The sequence below is a fragment of the Vipera ursinii genome (genome assembly GCF_947247035.1).
Source record: "Vipera ursinii genome assembly, chromosome: 5".
NCBI classification, from domain to species: Eukaryota; Metazoa; Chordata; class Lepidosauria; order Squamata; family Viperidae; genus Vipera; species Vipera ursinii.
In genome coordinates this window covers 98,351,931-98,378,754 of record NC_139518.1, presented here as the reverse complement: position 1 = coordinate 98,378,754, position 26,824 = coordinate 98,351,931, and the positions used below count along the sequence as shown (strand labels likewise).

Sequence of the window (26,824 nt, the reverse complement as noted above, 5' to 3'; positions counted from 1 at the left end):
AGGAAAGGAAATGAGAATTAAGGAAGGAAAGGAAAGGAAAGGAAAGGAGAATTAAGGAAGGAAAGGAAAGGAAAGGAAAGGAATGGAAAGGAAATGAAAGGAGAATTAAGGAAGGAAAGGAAAGGAAAGGAAAGGAGAATTAAGGAAAGGAAAGGAAAGGAGAATTAAGGAAGGAAAGGAAAGGAAAGGAGAGGAGAATTAAGGAAGGAAAGGAAAGGAAAGGAGAATTAAGGAAGGAAAGGAAAGGAAAGGAAAGGAAAGGAAAGGAAAGAAAAGAAAAGGAGAATTAAGGAAGGAAAGGAAAGGAAAGGAAAGGAAAGGAAAGGAAAGGAAAGGGAAGGGAAGGAGAATTAAGGAAGGAAAGGAAAGGGAAAGGAAGGGAACGAAAGGAATGGAAAGGAAATGAGAATTAAGAAAGGAAAGGAAAGGAAAGGAAAGGAGAATTAAGGAAGGGAAGGGAAGGAAAGGGAAGGGAAGGAGAATTAAGGAAGGGAAGGGAAGGAAAGGAAAGGAGAATTAAGGAAGGAAAGGAAAGGAAAGGAAAGGAAAGGAAAGGAAAGGAAAGGAAAGGAAAGGAAAGGAAAGGAGAATTAAGGAAGGGAAGGAAAGGAAAGGAAAGGAAAGGAAAGGAGAATTAAGGAAGGAAAGGAAAGGAAAGGGAAGGGAAGGAAAGGAAAGGAAAGGAAAGGAGAATTAAGGAAGGAAAGGAAAGGAAAGGAAAAGAAAGGAAAGGAAAGAAAGGAAAGGAAAGGAAAGGAAAGGAGAATTAAGGAAGGAAAGGAAAGAAAAGGAAAGGAAAGGAGAATTAAGGAAGGAAAGGAAAGGAAAGGAAAGGAAAGGAAAGGAAAGGAAAGGAAAGGAAAGGAAAGGAGAATTAAGGAAGGAAAGGAAAGGAAAGGAAAGGAGAATTAAGGAAGGAAAGGAAAGGAAAGGAAAGGAGAATTAAGGAAGGAAAGGAAAGGAGAATTAAGGAAAGGAAAGGAAAGGAAAGGAAAGGAAAGGAAAGGAAAGGAAAGGAAAGGAAAGGAGAATTAAGGAAGGAAAGGAAAGGAAAGGAAAGGAGAATTAAGGAAGGAAAGGAAAGGAGAATTAAGGAAGGAAAGGAAAGGAAAGGAAAGGAAAGGAAAGGAGAATTAAGGAAGGAAAGGAAAGGAAAGGAAAGGAAAGGAAAGGAAAGGAAAGGAAAGGAAAGGAAAGGAGAATTAAGGAAGGAAAGGAAACAAAAGGAGAATTAAGGAAGGAAAGGAAAGGAGAATTAAGGAAGGAAAGGAAAGGAGAATTAAGGAAGGAAAGGAAAGGAAAGGAAAATTAAGGAAGGGAAGGAAAGGAAAGGAAAGGAGAATTAAGGATGGAAAGGAAAGGAAAGGAGAATTAAGGAAAGGAAAGGAGAAGAGAGGAGATTAATAGACAAGGGGCACAACATGGTGATACAATTTGTTGCCCCTTCGGACAACCTTGAATCAAATTCAACTTGGATGAAAGTTTGTTTAAAGTGGGAGGTTAAAGAACGGGTAGTACAGTTGCCCACTTAGCCAGTAAATATCTGCCAAAGGCAAAAAAAAAAAACACCCCCAAAACAATGCATTAAACTACACTATCTTGAGAGCCTTGCAAGGAGGAGGAGGAGGAGGAGGAGGGGGGAGGAAGAAGAAAAAAGAAGAGGAGGGGGAGAATAGTAAGGCTGACGAGCATCTTCCCTGAGGTGCTTGGAGTCCTTGAAGGTTGCTCACATGGGCCGTGACAACATGTCCATTAGAGAAAAACATTCCAAGAAGTGGGAGTTGCTACTCTGAAGACCCTCCTAGGAAGACCACCCCACTCCAAATCTCTCCTGAAGCGGGCTAGCACTCCAAAGGAGAGATTCGGCGTGGGAACCCCAGCCAGGTCAAACGCTCCCAACCATGGGCCCTCGGCAACTTCCCTGTCTGACTTCTTTCCTACGGCATCCGAGGCAGGTGCTCTGACTGAGTGGCCACGGATCCTCTCTAGACCACTGAATTTTTATTTTCCCCCTTTCTCCCTCCCCTCCCCCAGTCCCATTTGTTTGTTTTGCAGTTAGTACACCGGCCTTCGGTCCGTTCCGTCCTGCAGGGCCTACTAAAGAAACGCCTGCTTCCCGCCGAACATTGCATCACGAAAAGTGAGTAGAACTTGGCGTGTCACTCATGCCCGGAAAGCGGGGAGACGAACGCCATCCAGTCCTGGGAAAGTTTCTCTCGGTGTGAAGGTGGCGGGTTGCTTTCCGAACGTTTCGCTACCAGGCTGGGGAACATCTCCAGTGGAGTTCGGGGGAGGTCAGCATCGGCGTTCTTCGGTTCGTAAGGGCTTCGGGGGTGGGGGTGTCAAATGAGGGCCTTGTGATGCGTTGAGGTGCGAGTCATCAGCGAGAGGCTTGTTGATGGGTCTCGTGGGGAGGTAACATCAGATCAGGGTCATTGGGAGGTGAAGTGCTGACGGTGTCGAGCCCAGAGGGACTCGACACTAAGCAGAGGTGGGTGAGGAATGAGGACAGCGGGAACGAGGACGAGGACAGCGACAAAACTGGCCGTGACAGCCCTTCCCTCTCCTGTTACCTGGCCTGCCGACATGGGAACCTCCACGGCCATCCCGCCTACAAGCTATTCAGCGCAGGGGAGCAACAGGAAGCTGAAAGCCTGCAGCGCCTCCTACCTAATTGCTCTTATCAGCACGCGCCCCGGATGCTGGTTAGGTGGATGGAGGGTGGGGCCAGTTGGGAAAAGCATATGTAAATCGCTGGGAGGCGACAGCTCCCCAGCGCTAACTTTGTTTGCTGTAAGTTTGTTTGCTGTTCCTGTGACTGAAGGCATGCCAGAACGTTCATGTATTAAAGCCAGCCACCTGTGAACACTACTACTTGTTTCCTGTTGGGGCCAGGGGGTAGTAAGGACTTTTGACAGATGGGGGAAAGGGGGATTACGTGGGAAGGTTGAGGGTTAGTGCTTTTTTCTGGTTGGCTGTGTGGTTGATTTAGGCCAGTTGGAGGTCAGTGTGTATGTTGAGCCCTTACAAACAGAAGCACACTGACTTCCCTTAAACGCCACTGAAGGTGTTACCTAGCCCAGTAACAAAATGTTCGGGAATCAACCCCACAAGCTCGGAGAACGTACCTTCACCCTCATGGGACTAGAACTCACAGTCGCCCTGTTTCCGGCCTGTCGCCTTAGCCACTACGATAAATCAGCCATTGGAGACGCAGAACAAACCCATTAAATTCCATGTCATTTATTTTCTGATCTATCTGGAAATATACAATTCTTTCTTTTATCATCCTCTCCAGGTACATTCACTCTACCTCTCAGCCAGGCAATAGTTCAATAGTCCTGGGCACCATTTGTGGGATGTTTCTTGCCCTTAACTTTTTAAGTCTACACTCTCTCAAACCGAGAAGCAGCCAGGGACTCTCTGAAAATCATCCCGATTTCACTTACTAAAGAGGGAAAAAGTTACAAAACAAAAACATGGATTCCAAATTTAGGAAGATCCACAGGTGTAAAGCTTAGAAGCAGAAGAACACTGACACAGACAACCCTTAAACTAGAGGTCCCGAAACATTTGGGCACCAGGGGCCGGTTCCGTGGAGAAAGGTTTTTCTCTGGACTGGAGAATGCGTGGTTTTGTGTGCTGCCTGCATCCCACAGATGGGGCTTTGCTTGTTTGTGCGGACCAGTTGCTGGCATGCCACGGCCTGGTACCGGTCCATGGACCGGGGGGTTGGGGACCCCTGCCCTAAACTCTGCTGAAGATGTTACCTGGCCTGGTAGTGAAACATTCGGAAACCAACCCATGAGCTTGGAGAACAGACCTTCACCCTCGTTCTGTACCCGAGCTACAGATATTCACCCCTATTGCACGTTTCTGTCAATCCAAGAACGGTTGTTGTGCTGTTAAAACAGTCCTAAGTGTGAATTCTATTATCTCCCTCCATTTCTTATCTTTCTGGGGGGGCAACAGTCAAGAGAAATTTCAGCAGCGTGGCCGCCTCTTCGGGCAATGCACCTCTCAATGGGGAAGACGGGGTGGAGCAGACGGCCATCAAAGTCTCTCTCAAATGTCCAATCACATTCCGGCGGATCCAGCTGCCCGCGAGAGGTCATGACTGCAAGCACGTACAGGTGAGCACCTCCCAATGTCCCATTCAGCGATGCCATGTTTTATCTGTCCCTTCAGAAAATGTCTACAGCCAGCCATCTAATTACTAACCTACCAATAGCGCTGATGCTAAAATTGTCAGGCGCAAAGAATCAGGATTAAGTTCCCATTAAACTGATATATTGTTTGCACCTATAGACAAGAATCCGGCCAACTAATGGTCAGCACTAAATTGACACTACATAAGAATTAACGGAACTCAAAGGGGTCCGGCTTGGATTGCTTGTGGCGATGTAAGGATTCCAGGCTGATTCCTCTCTTGACTCCACCCCTCTTCTATTTGCAACAATGCTAATTAATCTGATGCTTCTTCAGCTCTGACTGGATGGTGGGGAACAGGAGGATTTATACTCCTTGCAGACAGCTGGTCATTTGACTTCTTTTAGAGAGGAGTTGAGGCCACTTGGAGGTTTATCCACAGGATGTTTTCTACCCTGGGTCCCTTCCCTGTTGAAGACCGGTGTAAGACTGTTGGGGATGAGTCTGTGTTGCCTATTCAGCATCTAGTCAGAGCTGAAGAAGCTTCTTGGATGAGAAGCGAAACGTCTTCAGAGGATAACCACAAAAGCCCAGTTGCCTCCTGAAAAAGCGCCTTTGAGAGAACCATGACCTGGATGGCTGAGAATCCCCACAGTCATCTTCGCAGCCACACTTTCCATGTTCTTTTTGCAAGCCACACAACAGTTTAACTAAAATTTTCCCACTTTCCCCCCCCCCCTCCTACAGTGTTTCGATCTGGAATCCTACCTCCAGCTGAACTGTGAACGAGGCACCTGGAGGTGCCCTGTATGCAAGTAAGTACGATATAGTCTGTGGTGATTATCAAAGCGAAAACCAGGCCGGTGCAAAATTAGACTGCCATTTTGAGCCTGTGAAACCAGAGATGCAACATAGTTAACCTAAGAGATTTTTTTTCCAAAAAAATATTATAATAAAGGGTTTTTTGCTGTAGAGCATTTTTTTTATGATGATGATAAAGGGTCCGGAGGCTAAATCGTATGGTTGAGGGAGCTAGATATGTCCAGCCTGTCAAAAACAAGGATCAGGGATTCTCCATAGCACCAGAGGGCAGGAGAAGAAGCAATGGGTGTTAAAGAGAGAATCAACCTAGAAGTAAGAACTTTTCAAACAGTGGGAATAAATGACCACAGCTTGCCTCTAGAAGTGCGTTGGGGGTGCTCCAACACTGGAGGTTTTTAAGAAGAGATTGCACAACCGTTTGTCTGAAATGAGATAGGTCTTCCCACTTGAGTAGTGGGTTGGACTAGAGACCTTCAAAGCCCCTTGCCACGAGGATATGCTCCTTGAAAAAATAAATAAAATAAAATAAAAAATTATTCCAAGTCAACTCAGTTCTTGGGTACATATGCAAGTAATGTCATCCTACTTATTTTCTTGGCAGACACAAAGAAGTGGTTTGATAATAATAGTAGTAGTAGTAGTAGTAGTAGTAGTAGTAGTAGTAACAGTAATAACACACCAGATATCGCAGTCGTAGAGAACCGAAGCGTACAGCTGATTGATATCGCTGTACCAGGAGATGCCAGAGTCGAAGAAAAAGAACTGGGAAAAATTACGAAATATCGCGACCTGGCCATCGAAACTGCGTGATTATGGATGAAAGGCGTAACAGTGATACCCATTGTCATCGGGCCCCTGTGAACTACGTCCAAAAGCTTTGCAAAAGTTACTCAGAACAACTTACATTTTAAGGAGGCACCTGGTTGATACCTAGGAGGCTGGCAGCAACCCGTGTCAACCATCAGTGCCAGTCAATTTGAGTGTTCAGTTGACTGAGGTTCACGTCTAATGAATAAAAGATAACAACAACAACAGCAATACGTTGGTATGAAAAGTAGATAGGTTTGCTGCATTGAATTATTTTTTTAAAAAAATAATAAAGCCAGGACATTTTAAAAAAAAACAACAAATAAGTAAAGCGAAAAATAGATGGTGCAGCCCCTTTTATGAATCCCATGTGAATAAGTAACATCAAGCAAGAGTTGTTTGAGTTAGGTGGCTAGAGAAATTAAATGAATGGAAGAAAGGGAGGGGGGAAGGAGGGAAGGAAAGAAGTAGGGAGGAGGAAGGAAGGAAGGAAGGAAGGAAGGAAGGAAGGAAGGAAGGAAGGAAGGAAGGAAGGACATCAATAGGGCAATTTTATATTTTGATTTTAAGGTCCTTCCAAGGAGGGCCTGTTCACAATAGGAGGCACTGCTGGTTTAATCCTCTATTGCGCCCACCCCAATTAAACTGTAAATTCTTTGAGAAATGGGGTCAGTTTCTTCGTTTTTCCTTTTTTTACTTCTGTCTCTCCCCAAACCAGCGTCATTCATGTGGCAGATGAAACGCAAGTACATAAACGTGTCTCCCGTTTTTTTCTTTTTTCTTTTCTTTTCCTGTTCTTTTCCAGTAAAACAGCTCTGCTGGAGGGCCTGGAGGTGGATCAGTACATGTGGGGCATTTTGAACGCTATACAAAAGTAAGTGTCACCTTAACGTTGAGAACTGGCCCTCTGCTATATTTGCTCGCTTGTTCTAATTCTTGGAGGGCCTTTCCTAGAGAGTGTTTCGATGTAAAATTTATTTATTATTTATTTATTATTTAAATTTATATACCGCCCTATTCCCGTAGGACTCAGGGCGGTTTACAGGGAAAATTAAAATACATAGCATGCAAAATTAAAATCAGTTAAAACTATTCATTAAATTACAGTCCCTGAAGTTAAACTAAAACTAAAGAGATCAGTGGGATGGGTTTTGGAAAAAGCACCTTTGGGGACTCTGTTCTGGAAGGAGTATGGCCGTCTTAGCAAAGTGATAACACCAACTTAAAATGAGCGAGTAGATCTTGGGGTAGAATAACAGAATCATAGAAAACATATCATGGGAAGTCGTAATTATAGTGGTACCTCGGTACTCAACTGCTTTGAAACTAATTTGGTACTCAGGGCATTTTCACACAAAAAAATTTGTCCCGGTACTCGTTGTTTGTTTGGTACTCAATGCACAAGGTAGTGCATTGCTGTCGGCTGCCTTGTGACTTCCTTATTCTTCCTTATGGGATTTTTTTTTTTTGATGCTCATTGTTTTTGGTACTAATTGCACCTCCCGGAACCAATTAACGATGCATACCGAGGTACTATTCTTCAATCAGGCTTCCTTTATAGACCTCCTTTATTGTGTCCAGATCTGGGCATCACAGTTGTAAAAGGGCAGTGTCAAATAAGGGCAAATCCAGAGAAAGTTATGGAAACAAAACCACATGAAAAAAATCATGAAAAAAAATGATTGAGTGATTACAGCAGTTTTCAAATATTTGAAGACGTCATAAAGAAGGAGGAGTGGATGTGATTTTAATTGTCACAGAAGGCAGAACTACAAGCCACAATGAAGAAGATGTGGGTAGGCCATCAGGAAGAACTTCCAGACTGTACAAGCCACTAATTGGTGCCACATCACTGGTGAGTTTTCTTCATTAAAGGCCTACAGGCAGAGACATTTGGTCGTTTGCCAGAGATGTTCCAGTGGATATCTCCAGCAGAGATTTGGACCAAATTATCCTAGGAACTCCCTCACAACTCAACAATTCTATGAATATGAAAATGAACAAAGCCGATAATTAACCACGAGCCTCTATTCTGAACTACCGAAGCAAAACTTTTAAAGAAAAAATGGACTTGTGGACCTAACATGTAAGAGTTACTGAAAAGAGTGTGGGTGGGCATTCATTTTCTTGGACATGTTCAAACAGAAGCCAGGCAGTCCATTTGTGGGAATGTTTAACTTGGATTCCTGCACTGGGTTCCTTGGATCATAAGGGAGGCTGAGTGCCGAAGAATTGATGCTTTTGATTTGTAGTGTTGGAGAAGACTCTGGAGAGTCGTTTGGTCTTCGAGAAGATCAAATCAGGAAAGCAACTCTTGAGTGTCCTTTGGAAGGACAGATACTAAAACTGAAGTTCAATCACAAATGAGAAGGGAGGACTCACCGGGAAAGACTCTGGTGTTGGGAAAGATGGAAGGCGAAAGGAGAAGGGGACGGGCAGAGGAGGAGATGGTTAAATGATGTAATTGACACAAAGGATATGAATTTGGGCAAACTCTGGGAAACGGGAGCCTGGCATGTGATGGTCCACGGGATCATGAAGAATTGGACATAACTTAGCAACTGACCAACAACTGGATACATATTGGACTTGTTGACTTTAAAATCATTATGACATTAGGTAAAGGTTCCCACGCACATGCGTGCTAGTCGTTTCCAACTCTAGGGGCTGGTGCTCATCTCCGTTTCAAAGCCGAAGAGCCAGCACTTGTCTGAGGACGTCTCCGTGGTCATGTGGCCGGCATGACTAGACGCCAAAGGCGCACGGAACGCTGTTACCTTCCCACCGTAGTGGTCCCTGTTTTTCTACTTGCATTTTTACGTGCTTTCAAACTGCTAGGTTGGCAGAAGCTGGGACGAGTAACAGGTGCTCACTCTGTTACGCAGCACTCGGGATTCGACCCGCCAAACTGCTGACCTTCTGATCGACAAGCTCAGCGTCCTAACCCACTGAGCCACCGCATCCCTTCATTAGTAACATCTAAAATCTACGTGCTGTATTGAGAACTCTCGGCTACTATCAGATGCACTTGTATTTTTTTACAGCTCCGAGTTTGAAGAAGTCACAATTGACCCAACGTGCAGCTGGAGACCTGTCCCCATCAAGTCCGACATTCACATTAAGGATGATCCAGATGGCATTCCTTCTAAAAGGTTCAAAACCATGAGTCCCAGCCAGATGATCATGCCGAATGTGATGGAGATGATTGCTGCCCTGGGTCCAGGTCCATCTCCCTACCCATCCATCCCACCTCCACCCAGTGGCACCAATTCCAGCGAGTACAGTAGCCAAGGTGAGTTTAACGTTTGAGATATGCAGATTATTATGGTCTGTCGCATAGTCAGCCAGATATTCAGACGGGACGTGGTATATTTTGTCCTTCCAAAGAATCTGGGATTGGCAGATGTGGGTGCTTGATGGCGTTGCCATCACAAGATGTAAGCTGCTTTGAGTTAAAGCTGCCTTTTGCAACTGAGGGGGAATTTTGTCAACGCTGACAGTATTCAAGTGGTGCTCCACTTGTTTTGGGATTGCACCCAAATTATTGGGATTGCGCTCTTAATTATTCCAACTTTTATAGAAGATGAGGAGCTCCTTGGGTCCATATGCCCAAGTGGCAACTCTTAGTAGATAACAACACACTGTGTGAGTGTGGAGAGGCACAGAGCCCGGCCCATCTGCTGGTATGTCGGTTACTATCAGAAATAGGTACCGATAATGACTTGTTTTTGGCCAATGACAAAGCCGAGAAGGTGGCTTCGTCCTGGCAGTTGAAAGTTTGATCTAGACTCTGAAGAAGAAAAATTGCGACTTGGTCTTGCTGGTTTGATTTTGATTCCAACTTTACTGTTCTTACTTTACTTCTTCTTTGCTATTTAGGTAACAGTTACCAAGGTCACAGCAATTTTGATTTTCCCCACGGGAATCCCGGCGGGACATCTATGAACGACTTCATGCATGGCCCCCAGTTGTCACACCCGCCGGATATGACCAGCAACATGGCAGCGCTTGATAAACCTCTAAGTCATCCCATGCAGGAACCTGTAAGGATACTTTCTTATTTACCTTGCTTATGTGACCATCTGTCCACAGGCAGTTTGCAAAATTCAGCGTATGCAGTCAGCAAAGTAAACGGAGATTTTTTTTTTAAAAAAAAAAAACGAAAATGGGGCAACAGGAAAAAGAAAAAAGAAAAGGTGAGTTTGTAAAAGATGTACAGCTTCATCTTTGCAAGGCAATGCCTGGGAAATAAAGCAGAGATTAGATGTCTAGGGAGATTGTCCATCATCGAGGTCGTGGTTGCCCCAAAGGTGCTTTTTTTCAAAAAGCAACAAGACTTTCTTGGTCTTTTTTTTCCTTGAAAACATTTCACTTCTGAACTGAAGAAGCTTCTTGTCAACGCTGCTAACATCAGATGTTCTTGCTTTGACAACATGTGGAGAGGCAGCTTTGCTTCTTTAAAACTTGTGCGTTACTTTTAGAGTTAGAATTAGTTGATACTAGGGGGAGGACGAAGAATGTCTCTCGAGGCTCTTTGGAAATAAGAGAAGATAAGAATTTGGCGGGTTGTTCAACAGGAGGGAAAGCTTACAATGCAAACTTTGGAGAATGTGATTTATGACAGTGAATTAAAGGGAGAAACTATGCTTTGATACTGTGTGCTTAGGGGAGGAGAATCCAGATTTCGGCTTGACCATGTACGTACCAAAGCTATGCTCTTTGGATTAAAAGAGGTAAACAATGCCTTGAGGTTCTTCGAAGAATTGCATCCGTTAGGACCATGACACTTCTTCAATGAGGAGCAAAACATTTTCAAGGAAAAAAACCAAGAAGATCCTGTTGCCTTTTGGAAAAGCATCTTTAGGACAGAGATAAGTTGGGCCAACGCCTGTTTCTCCTGCAGTAGCCACCCAATACACCCAATAGTCCGGTCCATGCATGTCCGTGGGAAGCAGTGATGAATCTTGCGTGATGGAGCCATCGCAGAAATGCCACAACGTCCCTTTCTCCATTAGGTGTCCCAAAAGAGGTGTTTTCTACAGGGTTGTGGTTTAACACGGCGACACCGGTTCTTGCTCACCCTCAGCCCCAGGAACAAATTCTATCTCTCATTTATTGTATTTAACTTATTTATTGCATGTCTCCCCCACCTGTCTCGCCTAAGTGTCACTCTATGGTTTACACCAACATCTTATAGCTATATCTAAAAGGCCGTTTGGTGATGCTGTTCGTTGTGTCAAAATACGTAGATGCCCCCACCGGCTTTTTAACATCCGAGGGGTGGGTGGGGAGGGTTCAACTCTTTAGCCATCATATTGTCCCCTGCCTTCCTTAGATGCTAGGTAGAAATTAGATCACAAAGAAAGGTGTTTTTGCTCTCCAAGGATTCAAATAATGCCTCAACTACATTGTAAACCGACTAAGGAAAAGCATTTTTCTTACACTTTCTCTGCCATTCATGACAATGCTGATGGTATAATGGAAAGCCTGGTGGCACAGTGGTTAGAATGCAGTATTGCAGGCAAACTCTGTCCACAGACAAGAGTTCGATCCTGACTGGCTCAGGGTTGACTCAGCCTTCCATCCTCCTGAGGTCGGTAAAATGAGGACCCAGATTGTTGGAGGAGCAATGTGCTGACTCCGTAAACCGCTTAGAGAGGGCTGTAAAGCGCTATGAAGTGGTATATAAGCCTAAGTGCTATTGCTATGGCTCACTATGGCCATTCTCCAGTTATCTCACTGCCATCTTGGTGATCTTCCCAAATGGTCAAATTTGCCTGCTGCATCCAAAGTACGTTAAATAAAGGTCCATTAACTCTAGCTTTTATTACATCAGGGAATATTTAACTTGGCCGCTGAAGCCACATGACTGTCAACATCCAGCTCCAGAATCCAAATAAAAATCCAGGTTCATTCCATTTCCAAAAATTTTACTGTTTATTGAAGGCACTGCATGGTAATGTTGAAGCAAAACTAATTCTGAGGTTCCAACACCAAATCATAGACTTCAACAATAATTTTCCCAGCCAAACCCCCAACGTCTGACTTAGTCCACACAAACGTCCACTTTGTAATGGGAACCGTCTGTTTCAAATCTGCACCTGTTATGGTGTCCTTGAAAAGGTTTCAGGCTCTCACAGTCTTCAGTGGAATCTTCAAGTTTTGTTTCTCCATCTAACCCACTTGAAAGTAACACCTCCCCCGTTACTCTGTTGAAACACAGAGGCATGTAGCTGCCAAAATTTCATCCTTGACAATAAGAACATAGAGGTAAAAATTGATACAAGGACCTCATTCAAGTGGTTGACCGCAGTCGCTCTACTGCCAACAGTCCTTAACCCTTCCTCAGCTAATAAAACTGCCTTTTATTGGACCTTGTATGCTATTTGGCAAAACACGGCAGCATTTAATGTTACGGCGTTACTCACTTCTGATAAAAGATTGAGTACATAATAATTGTTGATCTTCCTCGACAGTCCTTTAGGAGTGATAACCAAGGAGACTAGCGTGTCTTTCTAGCCATTAACAAAACAACACGTGGACAACAGATGCCATATTTCCCATTTTGCCCTGGCGCATTTTGACTTTATTTTTATTTTCTAAGCACCACGGAGCTTGTAAACAACTCATAGGACATAACTTAATCCAGTTGTCTGTAGTTGGGTTCTCTGAGAAAGAATTTGCCATCTTACAGATTGTCAGAGCTTCCTGTCTAAAGTTGAACCCTAACCCCTCAAAGTTGCTCCGTTTGTGGCATAAATTTGTTCTACTGATTTCGTAAATGACGTCGTCTGGAACAGGACCCACCGCTGGAAAAAGGAATTCTGCTTCCACCTTTGCTTAAATCAGTTCCCTTTAAGGAATAACTGGAATGGAGAGCGAGTTGTGTATTTCATTAAGCAAATAGGCCTGGTAGGCTTCGCACATTTTGGCTGAACTCATCTCCCACTTACATTCTTGACCACACGCACGATCCCCAACAACTTCCCTCGCCCAAAGGAGTATTTGAGAACTTCTGCTCCATGTCACCTCCATGCCACGCTAACTTCTTTTCTAGAGCATGGCATTCTGGGGGAATTTTGTGGTGTCACGCTTGAAAGACGTCTGTGTCAACCAGAACGTCAAATGTCAATGGAGATTCTCAGTCATCCCGTCCCAAAGATGCTTTTTCCACGAGGCAACTGGATTTCCTCGTTCTTTTTCTTTGAAGACGTTTTCCCTTCTCATCCAAGAAGCTTCTTCAGCTCTGACTGGATGGTGGGGAGTGGAAGGATGTATACTCCTTGCAGACAGGTGGTCATTTGCATTCTTTTGGAGAGGCGTTGAGGCCACTTGGAGGTTTACCTGTGTTCTCGGGATCGTCTGAGTGGTGCAAATGGATGGTGGAGCCTTCTTGGAACTTAGGAAAGGACAGTTTTATCCATCTTTCAACTACACCATTTACCCTACTTAGGGGAACCTGAGGACACAGATAAACCTCCAGGTGGCCTCAATGACTCCCTAAAAGAATGCAAATAAGCAGCTGTCTGCAAGGAGTATAAATCCTTCCATTCCCCACCATCCGGTCAGATCTGAAGAAGCTTCTTGGATGAGAAGCGAAACGTCTTCAAAGAAAAACAAAGTCCCATTGCCTTGTGGAAAAAGCTAAGCTTGTAAGCCGCCCTGAGTCTTCGGAGAAGGGCGGGATATAAATGTAATAAAAATTAAAATTAAATTAAAAATTCTTTGGGATGAGAATGCCAAAGAAGCAGAACTGTCCCAAAGTGAAATGTTTTCAAGGGAAAAAAAAAATCCAAGGAAGTCCAGTTGCCTTTCGGAAATGGGCCAAAGTTCTCCAGAACATTCCACCTCAAACTGTTTCGCTAATTGTTGCCAGCTCCTGTCGCTAAAAGCGGCCATTTATCAAAGCTAAGGGCACGATTGCTTTTTTTTAATACTAGCCTATTGCACATTGAATTATTTTGTTTCTGAAATAGATGAAACAACCAAAAGAGGGGGGGAAAAACCATTGGGGGAGGGTTGTTTATTTTCAGATTCTCTTTCTAGAACGTTAAAAGTTTAACGTTTAGCTGCCACGACAAGCCCACACCCAGAAATCCAGAAGGAGGTAAATCCCTTTTTTTTTTTGGAAAGAAAAAATACACTTAACCTCTTTCAAGGAGGAAAGCTGCCCTGCCTTCTGGTTATTTAAGATCCACTTCCCTATATATATGAGGTCTCTCCCAGAAACCCTTCCTCTCAGCCTTTTCATAAATCATTTTTAATGTCTCTTGGCTACAGTAAGACGAAGGAGGAATCTGCAGCGCCTGCCTTAATGCAATTGATTCCCAGGCTGAAAAAATAGCAGCGTCTGCAAAAAAAAATATGAAATTGAGCCAATATTCAGCTTCATTTCACACACTTTAGAAGGACTGAGATTAACCAGGAACTAAGAAACGGGGGGGGGACTCTCCTTCCTTCCTCCCTCCCTCCCTCCCTCCCTCCCTCCTTCTGCAGCTTCCTTCCTTCCCCCTCTCTTCCACTCCTTTCATCCTTCATTCCTCCTTCCTCTCTCCCTCCCTTTACTTTTTTCCTTTACTTCCTCCCTCCCTCCCTCTGCCCCTCCCTCATTCCTTCCTCCCTCCCTCCTGCTGCTGCTTCCTTCCTTCCCCCCTCTTCCTGTCCTTTCTTCCTTTCATCCTTCATTCCTCCTTCCCTCCCTTCCTCCCTTTTCTTTTTCCTTTCCTTCCTCCCTCCCTCCCTCCTTCTGCTGCTTCCTTCCTTCCCCCTCTCTTCTCCTTTCATCCTTCATTCCTCCCTCCCTCCCTCTGCCCCTTTCTCATTCCTTCCTCCCTCCCTCCCTCCTTCTGCTGCTTCCTTCCTTCCTTCCCCCTCCCATCCTCTCCTTCCTCCCTCCCTTTACTTTTTTCCTTTCCTCCCTCCCTCCCTCTACTACTTCTCTTTCTTTAGAAAAGAAAATGAGCTTTCCCCTGCCTCCGCCCTTCTCTCTCCCTGCTTCTCAAAACAGAAAATGCGCAAAGTTACTTTGATTTCTTTACAAACATAAAATGCAAATTTTGCAAATCAACGGGCGTGGCTCATCATTTCCCCCGTCCCATCTCAAGCGAGGGAGATGTCCTGGTTCATCTGCCTGCGAGCTGAAGGACCGGTTGGAAATGTTAGCGTGTCGCATTGAATGTCTGGGGCAAGGAGGAAGGACTTGGACCTTTGTAGAAGACAGATGCTCTACTCGGCCACGTAGGCAAGTGACACTTACAGAACCATGTGGCTTTGAAGACGTTCCCTGACTCGCATCTAACCGTGGCGCAAACACGTCCCAGAAGCATCTCTTTGCCAGCATCTCTTCATGGCTTTGTCTTCATCTTGTGCTTTCCTCTCGACCAGCGTCAAAAGTGGCATGTTCTCCATTCTGCTATCCCATCCAAGGGCAACCTCAAGAGATTTGGGTTTTTGTTAGTCATTATCCTTGAAAGAAATCAGGTCTGGTATCTTTCTGCTAAGACAGGGGGGTCTTCAAACCTGGCCCTCTTATGCCTTGTGGACTTCAGCTCCCAGGATTCCTCAGCCAGCGTGCCTGCCTGAGGAATCCTGGGAGTTGGAAGTCCACAAGGCATAAAAGGGCCAAGTTTGGAGACCCCTGTGCTAAGAGATGCAGAGAAGATATCGGTGATGGGAATAGCCAGTTTCACACAGCTGATTTTTGCCAACTGAGGCAGAAGGATGGGAGAATGAACGCCCAACTTAGCAGTAGGCAGAGGCCCATATATTTTCTGTAGTCACCTAAATAACGTCAAGAGGGCGTCAAACTATTCTCCAAAGCACCTGAGAGCAGGACAAGAAGCAACGGATGGAAACTCATCAAGGAGAGAAGCAACCTAGAACTAAGGAGAAATTTCCTGACAGTGAGAACAATTAACCAGAGGAACAACCTGCCTCCAGAAGTTGTGAATGCACCAACACTGGAAGTTTTCAAGAAGAGACTGGACAGCCATTAGTCTGAAATGGTGTAGGGTTTCCTGCCTGAGCAGGGGGTTGGACTGGAAGACAACCAAGGTCCCCTCCAACTAGTACTACTACTACTACTACTACTACTACTATTATTATTATTATTATTATTATTATTATTATTATTATTATTATTATTATTATTATTAGTCAACACTGCAATCATGATGGTTTGTTTTTTATTGCGATGGCTGGGTGACAGTACAGGAAGCTTTAGGTTTGAGGGATGTGTTCCTAATTTGGCAGGAAGCTGCCTCAATGTGTAAATGAAGTCTGAATGGCAGCTACTGACTTTAAAAGGAAGGAGCACCCACGCTGGTCTTCAAATAGTCAAGTGGGAGCACAAAAGATTTCCTTTTTAGATCTCTAAAGCGGGAGAAAATTGAGCTGGTGGAAATGTCATCAGCTGTGACTACGAACATGAACATAGTTTCTGTACGATATACTGGAAGTCTATATGTGCTAGGAGGTTTGTGCACTTCCTTTCGTGTCCTTACGTTTGTGTATCGGGTTTGCCACTATATATACAGGTGAGTTTAAAAGACGTAATTCATACGTATCATTTTCCTAAGACCACACTTGGAATATTGAGCTTCTGGAAAGGATGCAGAGAAGAGCAATGAAGACGATTAGAGGGGGATGGAGGCGAAAACATAATGGATTTCAAGAATTCGCTCTGTCCAATTTAATGAAGAGAAGGACAAGGGGGGACATGATAACCCGTGTTCCACTATCTCAAAGAAGAGGGAGCCAAGCTATTCTCCAAAGCCCCAGAAGGCAGGACAAGAGGCAACGGATGGAAATGAATTAAGGAGAGAAGCAACCTGGAACTAAGGAGAAACTTCCTGACAGTGAGAACAATTAACCAGTGGAACAGCCTGCCTCCAGAGGTTGTGTGTGCTTCATCAGTGCAGGCTTTCAAGAAGAAACCGGAAGCCATTGGTCTGAAATAGTATATGGTTTCCTACTTGAAAGGGACTAGAAGACCTCCAAGGTCCCTTCCGATTCTGTTTCTTTTCAGTCATTATAGTCTGCAATGAAGGAACACCTGTGTAAAGGAGAGTCCATCACCAAACAAACACAAAAAGTGAAATACTAACTTTCTCATCTCTTTTTGTTCCTCACACCTTGCAACTAAATTATCAAGAGTTGATTCTATTTTTCTATCTGTCTGTCTGTCTATCATCTATCTATCTATCTATCTATCTATCTATCTATCTATCTATCTATCTATCTATCTATCTACATACACATACACATATGCATATACACATACACAGTGCTTTTTTTGTAAAAGAAAAAGGTGCCGGAACTCACACATGTCATACAACCCGCCTTGTCAAATGTTAACTATTTAGATTACCTTGCTAGGCCCCAAACATGGGGCAAATTTTTATTTCCTGTTTTCAGCCTTATCTCAAAGGCCATCGAACAGGCTGTAGTCACACCGGACAGTTCATATATTTGTGTAAATTACTAACAAAGAATTAAGGGAGACTAAGATGCATTTCTGACTCTTTAGTCTTCATCAGTCAGAAGGGTATGACTGACTGATGAAGACTAAAGAGTCAGAAATGCATCTTAGTCTCCCTTAATTCTTTGTTAGTAATTTACACAAATATGTATATGTGTGTGTATATATATTATATATTGCCTAAAAAAAAGAAAAGTTGTGCTCTGTTTATTACAATTCATACCAGGGAAGTTAAAGAGGTCAACATGCTAGAGAGTTTAACTAAAAAGTTAACCTACTAGGAAAAGTAAATATTTATAGAGATTTCTCAGCCATCCAGGTCATGGTTGCCCCAAAGATGCTTTTTTTTCCCCCGAAAGGCAACTGGACTTTGTTTTCCCTTGAAGATGTTTCATTTCTCATCCAAGAAGCTTCTTCAGTTCTGACTGAATAGTGGAGGGTGGAAGGATTTTTTTAATTCCTTGCAGTCATCTGGTCGTTAGCACTCTCTCTGAGAGTCACGGAGGCTACCTGGAGGTTTTTCTCGGAATATAAATCCTTCCCTTCCCCACCATCCACTTGGAGCAGAAGAAGCTTCTTGGACGAGAAGCGAAACGTCTTCAAGGAAAAACAAAGTCCAGTTGCCTTTTGGGGAAAAAAGCAACTTTGGGATTAGAAAAATCAAAATTTCAACTTTCCAATTGCACAGAAGTTTTCAGGGCATCATCTGGACTTGCAGCCCAACGGGACCACCATGTCTTATTCCAAGCATTTTTCTAAACATTGTGTTTTGAATGCCGTGGGTTCGGCGACAGACGAGTGCCCGAACCAGGTTCCTCCTGGATGATAAAGGCTTGTAGCGATGATGGTTTATGAAACAATTGCCCTCCCCCCCTGCACCATGTCCTCCCCATCTTCCGGCTTTCCACCACAGCTCCTCATATCTGCTCTCCTGCTTCTCTCCTCCTTCTGCAGATCCCTCATCCTGGCAACACTGATCAATCCCATAGCTCCATGCCGCAAGGTTTGCACGTCCCTCATCCCAGCAGCCAGTCAGGGCAGCCATTACATCACAGTGGTCCCCCGACTCAGCCGTCCCGCCAGCCGACCCAGGCCGCTGCTAGCAACCATCCGCACAGCGACCTGGCATTTAACCCCTCGGCAGCTTTAGAAGCTCAACCTGGCGGGCAGGGAACATCCGATATGCCGGAACCATCGCTGGATGTAAGTCTGTGTCATTCTGTCACCTGCTTCCCTTCACAGTGCATTCGAGGTCAGAAGAGGTGGAAGGAAGGAAGGAAGGAAGGAAGGAAGGAAGGAAGGAAGGAAGGAAGGAAGGAAGGAAGGAAGGAAGGCAGGCAGGCTGGCTTACTACAGGGTTTGCAATAGTGTCAGCAAATACCTGGAGTTCAGGTGGAAGATGAGGGTGGAGGTCCACCCTCCGAGCTTGTGGATTGGTTTCCGAGCGTTTCACTACTAGGCTAGGTAACATCTTCAGTGGAGTTTAGAGAATGTCAATGTCAGTTTTGTTCTGGTTATAAGGACCTCTGGTGTGGGTGTGTTAAGGGAAGGTCTTGTGATGGGTCTTGTGATGGGTCAGGTGTGGATGTGTCAAGTGATGGGTCTGGTGTGGGTGTGTCAAGTGAGGGTCTTGTGATGGGTCAGGTGTGGATGTGTCAAGTGAGGGTCTTGTGATGGGTCAAGTGTGGGTGTATCAAGTGAGGGTCTTTTGATGGGTCAGGTGTGGGAGTACCAAGGAAGGGTCTTGTGATGGATCTTGTGATGGGGAGGTTATTTCAGGTCAGGTTCATTGGGAAATGAACAGCCAACCAGAGATGGCACTGACCCACAACCAACCTACGCAAGCACCCCATTCCCACCAGCAGTTCACCTCCCAATGAACCTGACCTGAAGTAACCTCCCCATCACAAAACCCATCACAAGTCTCTCAGTGATGACTCACACCTGACCCATCACAAGACCCTCACTTGACACACCCACACCGGAAGCCCTTATAAACAGAAGAACACTTACATCCCCTAAACTCAGCTGAAGGTGTCACCTAGCCTGGTAACAAAATGTTTGGAAACCAGCCCACAAGCTCACCTCCACCCTCATTACATCAGGACGTTCCAACCTTGGCAACTTTATGACTCGTGGACTTCAGTTCCCAGAATTGCTCAGCCAGCTAGGAAGTCCTCGAGTCATAAAAGTTGCCACGGTTGGAGACCCCTGGCTTATGTAGTCTATATGCCCACAAATTGGTTAGAGGCGTTAGCTGGGGCAAACCCAGCCTCTTTGGGTTCATTTATGGTCCCATCCATTGTGTTGTGACACAATATTGTTAAGCATGGTTAAAACAACCTTACGGGTGCGTAGACAATGGAGAACCGGACAGGGAAAGTAAGAAGGGCTGATATGCATGAAATTCAAATCCATTCTCTGCTTGCTCCCCATTTCCTCTCTGGCAATAAACTTCAGGGACCTCGGAGATTCTGGCTTGTTATAGAATGTCTGGTTGATTCACAAGTTGGAAGGATAACGTCTTGATAACATCTGTGGAGATTCTCAATCATCCAGGTCATGGTTGTCCCATAAGAGGCCCAGTGGTCAGAATGCGGTACTGCAGGCTACTCCTGCTGACTGCCAGCTGCCAGCCATTTTGCAGTTCGATCCTGACCGGTTCAAGGTTGACTCAGCCTTCCCTCCTTCCGAGGTCGGTAAAATGAGGACCCGGATTGTTGGGGGGGGGGAAATAGGCTGACCCTGTAAACTGCTTAGAGAGGGCTTTAAAGCACTGTGAAGCGGCATATAAGTCTAAGTGCTTTGCTATAAGTGCTTTTCCAAAAGGCAACCGGACTACCTTGGAGGGTGTTTAAAAAAAAAAAAACACTGAAGAAGCTTCTTGGATGAGAAGCAAAATCTTTCCTCCAGTCCTGCCGTGTTGAGAATCGGGTCTTTTGTCTTCCACAGAGTCATTTTTCAGGTCCACGCACAGGGCTCCTTCTGTAAACCTTAGCCCAGATTGAGTAGCTCAACTCTTGTGGCATATATGGACCTATCCATGTAACGTTCGTGATAACAGTATGGAAATTGTTTAACCTTGTCTTATTCGAGGATGTTTTCACAGCTCCCCAGCCTTCCTGCTAGCCCTGAAGTTAATCAGCTCAGCTTATCAAAGCTTCGCCAAAGTCACAAGTCTTTTCTCTTAAGTTCCAAAACTAAGCAACCAAAATGGCAGAAGCCAGCAAGGTTAAGCCCTTGTTTGCATTGCTGACTAATTCTTGCTAACCACAGCTTATAGCAAACGAAGAATGTAGGGGTGGCTGCAGTTGTTAAAAAAAAAAAAACCTCCTCTGCACATGCACCAATTGTTCAAAGGATGAAGGAATAGATTGAAACTAGGACAGGAGGATGATCTGGCTGTAAACTCACCCTGCTGATCTTAAGAGGTCGCGGTGGCTGAGCGGTTAAAGATGCTGAACTTGTCAGCTGGAAAGCCCAGGTTCAAGACCCGAATGCCGCAGAACGGGGCGAGCTCCTGTTTCTTGCTCCAGCTCCTGCCAATCTAGCAGTTCAAAAGGCGAGTAGATAAATAGGTACCACTTTGGTGGGAAAGTAGCAGCATTCTGTGCACCTCGGTGTATAGTCATGACGGCTACGTGACCGCAGAAGTGTCTTCAGACAACACTGGCTCCCTCAACTAGGAAACGGAGATTGCACGCACACCCCACTTAGAATTTGAGATGACCAGACAGGGAAAACCTTCACCTCTTTATTCATCTTAAGGATCGATTTGGCTGATTGGGCGAGTTAGGTGGGCGTTCCTTCTCCCTTCACCACTCCATGTGTGTCCCTCACGAAGCCACGTGCTCAGTGGGATGAGTCTGACCACCCCAGATAGATAAAAGGAATGCAAGAAGCCACAGTCCCCTGCTAGAATTTCCAAAATCCTCAAGGTCAGTTTGTAGGACACATGTCATCTGTACTTTAGACTTAGAAAGAGGAAGGGCTAACTTACTGTCCAAAGCGCCCGAGGGCAAGACAAGAAACAATGGATGGAAACTAATTAACGAGAGAAGCAACCTGGAACTAAGGAGAAACTTCCTAACAGTGAGGACAGTTAACCAGTGGGACAGAAGTTGCTTCCAGAAATTGTGGGCGCTCCATCACTGGAGGCTTTTAAGAGAAGACTGGACAGTCACTCGTCTGAAACGGTATAGGGTTTCCTGCCTGAGCAGGGGGTTGGACTAGAAGACCTCCAAGGCCCCTTCCAGCTCTATTCTGATCCTGAAATGTTCTTCCTTTTCGACTGGGTACTCCTGCAGCTAGTATATTTAATGTTGGGTAATGTCTCCTGCATCAGACTAGGTGGCAGCATCTAATTAACTTTAGATCAGATTAGTCAGTTTTCTTTCAGGCCGCTGGGGTGGGGGGAATCTTTTTTAAGTTAGATCCTCTCAGATGGAGCGCTGGGAAATTCCAAACTAGGAAACTGGGAGAAAGACATCTTGGCGGGGGCGGGGAGGCGATATAGTGTTCAAAGCAACTACATGGACATGTTCATAAAGTTACGAAGAGTTAAGTTAACTCTAAGGAGGCTTTACTATCTGTCTCTGCTGGCTAAGATGCAGTCCTAACAATTTTTTTTTGCCTTTGGAAGAAAGTCACTCGTCCTTGTCAGGAGCTGGGGCAAAATGATTTGTAAGCAAAGAGTGTGAAGGTTTTTCTCCCCCCACCCCCCACCCCCCTAAACAAGGAAGGTAGTCGAGGAGCTGGGAACAAAGCTGACATGCCAGACTTTTTAAGAGGGGGAGAAAAAAACATTATTCAAAAATGTGGATGGAAATACCCGTGTAGGTAAAACTCCGCTCTTTCATTTCACACCTGTGCATTCGGATAAGATTGTTCAAGTTACCTAAACTGTGACAAATATCTGGGGCATTTAAAGGGGAAAAGGTGGGTTGGGATTTTATGCCTCTGATGCTGGCAAAATCAAAGGACTTCACGGGGTTTTCGCCCAGGAAGCCTCACGTATCATTTCACGTAACTCAAGAGTGTGGAAAGTCCTACACAAATGGTTGGAAGAAGCTACATGATATTAGCTAATTGGCAGGACCGATGGGTTTTAATTGTTCTCTCAATGGATAAACCATTAGAAAACTGATTTTTTTTTAAAGGCTTCCTCCCACTAAATGTTGAGTTTAAACATGCCTGAATACAACTAGGATGTTGGCTTTAAGGAAACCATAGTAGAAGTGTTTTTTAAAAAAAAATAAAATAAAATAAAATACAATTTGTTAGCTGGGTGTGTAACTGTATTTGCTGGCAATCTGATGGTTGCCCTGGAAAAAAATGCCAATGGCTTCTGCTAAACCTTTGGACTGCCAACTGGATATATCAAGCAAATTTATTTCTGACACTGGGTAACCTATGTGTGGGTGAATCCTAGTGGAAGACTGGGACGTACCTAAGGCAAGTCTTAGAACAGATGAGTAGAAGTCTTAGTGAAACTTGAGCCCTCTGTTTTATGGAGATGAGGGAGCAAATATACCAAAGGTCTTTCTGGTGAAGAGTTTCCTTAAGTATGCAATGTGGGGAGAAAGGTCTCAGCTAGCATTGTCCATGGAAGACTTATTTATGTGCATGTTTGTGTGCAAGAGGCAAAGATGCTTGAGGAGTCCTTTCTCGTTGGCTTCCGTCAACGAAGGCACAACGGCATGTCAACGTTCTGTTGTCGTTTAGTCCGGTTGAGAGTCTCTCACGATGCTTTAGAAGTTGCATCTTCCAACAGACGTGGGCCGTGGATGCCTGCACACTTGACAAGGGCTTCACCAGCTGTCTTCTCTTTCTGTTGTAGCTGCTTCCCGAACTCACAAACCCCGATGAGTTACTTTCCTACTTGGATCCTCCTGACTTACCAAGCAATAGCAACGATGACCTTCTCTCTCTTTTTGAGAACAACTGAAGCCTTCTGCATTTCACTCCTGACACCTTTTGACACACACACCCCCGTAGCTTCACAAGCGAGGAATCTCGACTTACTCTTTCCCACAAGGACAAGCTCACCGCTTGAGCGTACAGCACACACTCCTTCCTCCCTTCCTTCCTTCCGGCACCTCGGACCTGCTTGAGTCCCAAGTTTGGGTCGTGGCAGTGGAGAGAAGCAAGAGGGACAATCTGGGGGTTGACCTCTTAGACTGCCTGGCCGTTCGTACAGCTGTGGGAAACCTCTCTCTTTGGGCTCGTTCTGCAGACCGAAAGAGTGGACCACTTTGGGGATACCTAGCAAGGAGCATCCCAACTAGTCCCAGCAAGGGAAGAAAGAAGCAGCGACAAGTCCATCCTTGACCAGTTTCAGAGTGTCTTTCCAACCGGTGTTCTTCCATGCGTCTCCTATCTTTGGCTGTAATGTCTATTCCACTCGCTCCTCCCCAAGTTATGCAGATTCCAGTCTATTTGTCAGACGAAATAAGGACTACCGTTGGCGGCACACTTCAGACTTGGAATGCGAAAATACCAAAAAGCACAAAGTAATCAGTCACGTCACAAGTAGGGTACACACACGACACGCATCAGAGGGTGACATCAGACAGTGGGGCTTTCCCCTCCCCCCCTAACCGTGATGGGAGAGTCCTGTGAAATCTCCAGGTTTTTTTAAAATTTTCTTTTCTTTTCTAGCCAATTGTAGCATCTTTTATTTAACCGCCCTTGTGGGCAGAGCGACCCTCTCCCTTTACACAATGTGTGGTGGTCCGACTTCTCGTGTGTTTTTCGACAAAAGTTTTCTCTCAGTCGACGGTCTTTTTTGGGTAATAGAACAGCCAGTTCAGAAAAAGGAAAGAAAAACGAGAGACAGTCCAGAACCTTATTTGCATATGAAGTATTAAGAAAAGCCTGCAAAAAGATTAGCCGTGAGAACGTTCTCTTTACTCAGACCAGTTAGAAAATTGCTCAATTCCCACAGGAGACAGGACAAGGGAAGGGACAGGGAAAAAGACCCCCTCCCTCTTGCAAGGGGAGGGAAGGGGTTCAAAGTCAAGATGGCCACCGTAACCAGGTGATCAAAACTCTGCCCCTTTTTAACCTGCAGGGTGCGGAATGGGACAACTTGGTGCAGTTAACTCACCGCAGCCAACTCGCCCCGGGTACCTCGCTGTGGCCATCTCACTGCAGGACAGTTCAACAATTCAGTTTAAGTTGTCAGATGTCCAGCTAGCAAATCCATGAAAGGAACTCCTGGGACATCCTTCTTCCCAAAAGTTACACTTTTATTGAATACACTACACCGGCACAAAGAGAAGCAAAACCAGCGCTGGATTTCCCACCCATAATCCAGATGGTTAGACTTGAATTCCCCTCCCCCTTTGGCCGTTCCCCCTCAGTCCATGGCGTTGTCCAATCGAATACGCTCCTTTTGTTATGGGGACACCTGTGTAGCGTGGCCTTGAAGGGGGCAGCAGGGTCTCACGGTCTGCAGTTGGAGCCTTGGCAATCCATTCCCATCCCGGACATGATTACAAGTTTCTTCTTGGCTCCCAACTCGACACAGGTGTTTAAAATAATTAAAAAGTGATTTTAATTTTTGTCCTTCGCGCCTCAATTTGGCCCTCCTTTCTTTAACGATTCTGTTCCACTCTTTCTTCGATATTAGTGTAACTCTCGTCCTGCATCGAGTCGGCCACAGCGAGTTGTCCTAGACCCGGAAGGGTGGGAGATGCAAGTAAAAAAAAAACCAACCACCCAAAAAGCGGTAGGTTTCCCTCGCAGCTAAAAGATTGACTGTGTGGACCCATCCGATGCCCCTGTCCACTCAGTCCAAACCAAGAGAGGAGAAACTCATTTTGAGAAATTGAAACTGGCATTTATATTCGGAGGAACATCAAATAACCCTAACAGCTTGTCTTGGCTTTTCTAGACTGTGTTGTGATTCATCCTTTTGGTCTTGTGTTTTATCATTTTACCTGCCAGCACCTCTCCCCCTTATTTTATTTTTTTATTTTATTCTTTCTTTTTCTTTCTTTCTTTCTTTCTTTCTTTCTTTCTTTCTTTCTTTCTTTCTTTCTTTCCTTCCTTCCTTCCTTCCTTCCTTCCTTCCTTCTTTCTTTCTTTCTTTCTTTCTTTCTTTCTTTCTTTCTTTCTTTCTTTCTTTCTTTCTTTCTTTCCTTCTTTCTTTCTTTCTGTCTGTCTGTCTTTCTGTCTTTCTTCTTAAAAACATAGATTTTCAAGGATATTGGGCCTGGGGAAAAATTAAGTCCTTCTGGTGCAATTTTCCTGACAGTTCCCATCCGAATGCTTCAGTGGTACTTGTGATTCTCCCTCAGTTGCTTCCTTTCTGTATGAGCTTCCGGTCACTTCTGGGCCCACCGTTGTGCTGTCGTCCTCCTTTTAAAAATTGTGTATAGTAAACTGTGTTTTTAAAAAGTACATGTGTGCCAACTGCTCTGTCTGAGGCCAATATTTCAACATCTGCCTTCTGTGTACAGATATTTCCTTCCTTCCTTCCTTCCTTCCTTCCTTCCTTCCTTCCTTCCTTCCTTCCTCCATCTCCTCTTTCCCTTGCCATAGGGTAAATAAATCTACTTTTCCTTCCTTCCTCTCTCTAATTCCTCCCTCCCTTCCATTCCATTCCCTTTCTCATCCTTCCCTTCCTTCTTCCCCCTCCCCTTCTTCCCATTCCTCTTCCTTCCTTCCTTCCTTCCTTCCTTCCTTCCTTCCTTCCTTCCTTCCTTCCTTCCTTTTCTTTCTTTCTTTCTTTCTTTCTTTCTTTCTTTCTTTCTTTCTTTCCTTCCTTCCTTCCTTCCTTCCTTCCTTCCTTCCTCCATCTCCTCTTTCCCTTGCCATAGGGTAAATAAATCTACTTTTCCTTCCTTCCTCTCTCTAATTCCTCCCTCCCTTCCCTTCCATTCCCTTTCTCATCCTTCCCTTCCTTCTTCCCCCTCCCCTTCTTCCCATTCCTTCTCTCTCCTTCCTTCCTTCCTTCCTTCCTTCCTTCCTTCCTTCCTTCCTTCCTTCCTTCCTTCCTTCCTCCATCTCCTCTTTCCCTTGCCATAGGGTAAATAAATCTACTTTTCCTTCCTTCCTCTCTCTAATTCCTCCCTCCCTTCCATTCCATTCCCTTTCTCATCGCTTTCCCTTCCTTCTTCCCCCTCCCCTTCTTCCCATTCCTTCTCCTTCCTTCCTTCCTTCCTTCCTTCCTTCCTTCCTTCCTTCCTTCCTTCCTTCTTACCTCTCTCTCCTTTCCCTTGCCATAAGGTAGGTAAATAAATCTCCTTTTCCTTTCTTTCCTCCCTCTCCTCTCCTCCCTCTTATCAAAACTGCACCCTTCCCTACCCAGAATCGAATCAAATATAGAAGTATTTGATTTCAACACTCGGCTGTCGGATTTTGGCCCGAGCTTCTCTGGCTTGTTGGTTTCTATCAACCTCCTCTTCACGAACGGCATGATAAAAGTTAAAACTGTGCATCCATCCTGCGTTTGTTCTCTTCGCTGCAGTCATGCTTGTAAATTCTTGTTCTACCACCACTGCTGCGTATGCATTTTGAGACATATATATGCACAGATATAGATATCTATATATCTCTCTT

The 26,824-nt window shown here is 44.9% G+C and overlaps 1 protein-coding gene across 1 annotated transcript in view; it reads left to right on the top strand.

The window, feature by feature from the left end:
- The window catches only part of ZMIZ1 (zinc finger MIZ-type containing 1), a 298,798-nt gene extending 274,724 nt beyond the window's left edge, over positions 1 to 24,074 (top strand). Inside the window, exons 12-19 of the mRNA XM_083364915.1 lie at positions 2,035 to 2,140; positions 3,973 to 4,133; positions 4,897 to 4,964; positions 6,584 to 6,652; positions 8,823 to 9,070; positions 9,658 to 9,821; positions 18,212 to 18,460; positions 23,097 to 24,074. Of these exons, the coding sequence (XP_083221041.1) occupies positions 2,035 to 2,140; positions 3,973 to 4,133; positions 4,897 to 4,964; positions 6,584 to 6,652; positions 8,823 to 9,070; positions 9,658 to 9,821; positions 18,212 to 18,460; positions 23,097 to 23,204 (1,173 nt within the window). The 3' untranslated portion in view covers positions 23,205 to 24,074. The remainder of the gene's footprint in view (positions 1 to 2,034; positions 2,141 to 3,972; positions 4,134 to 4,896; positions 4,965 to 6,583; positions 6,653 to 8,822; positions 9,071 to 9,657; positions 9,822 to 18,211; positions 18,461 to 23,096) is intronic.
- The last annotated feature ends 2,750 nt before the right edge of the window (positions 24,075 to 26,824 follow it).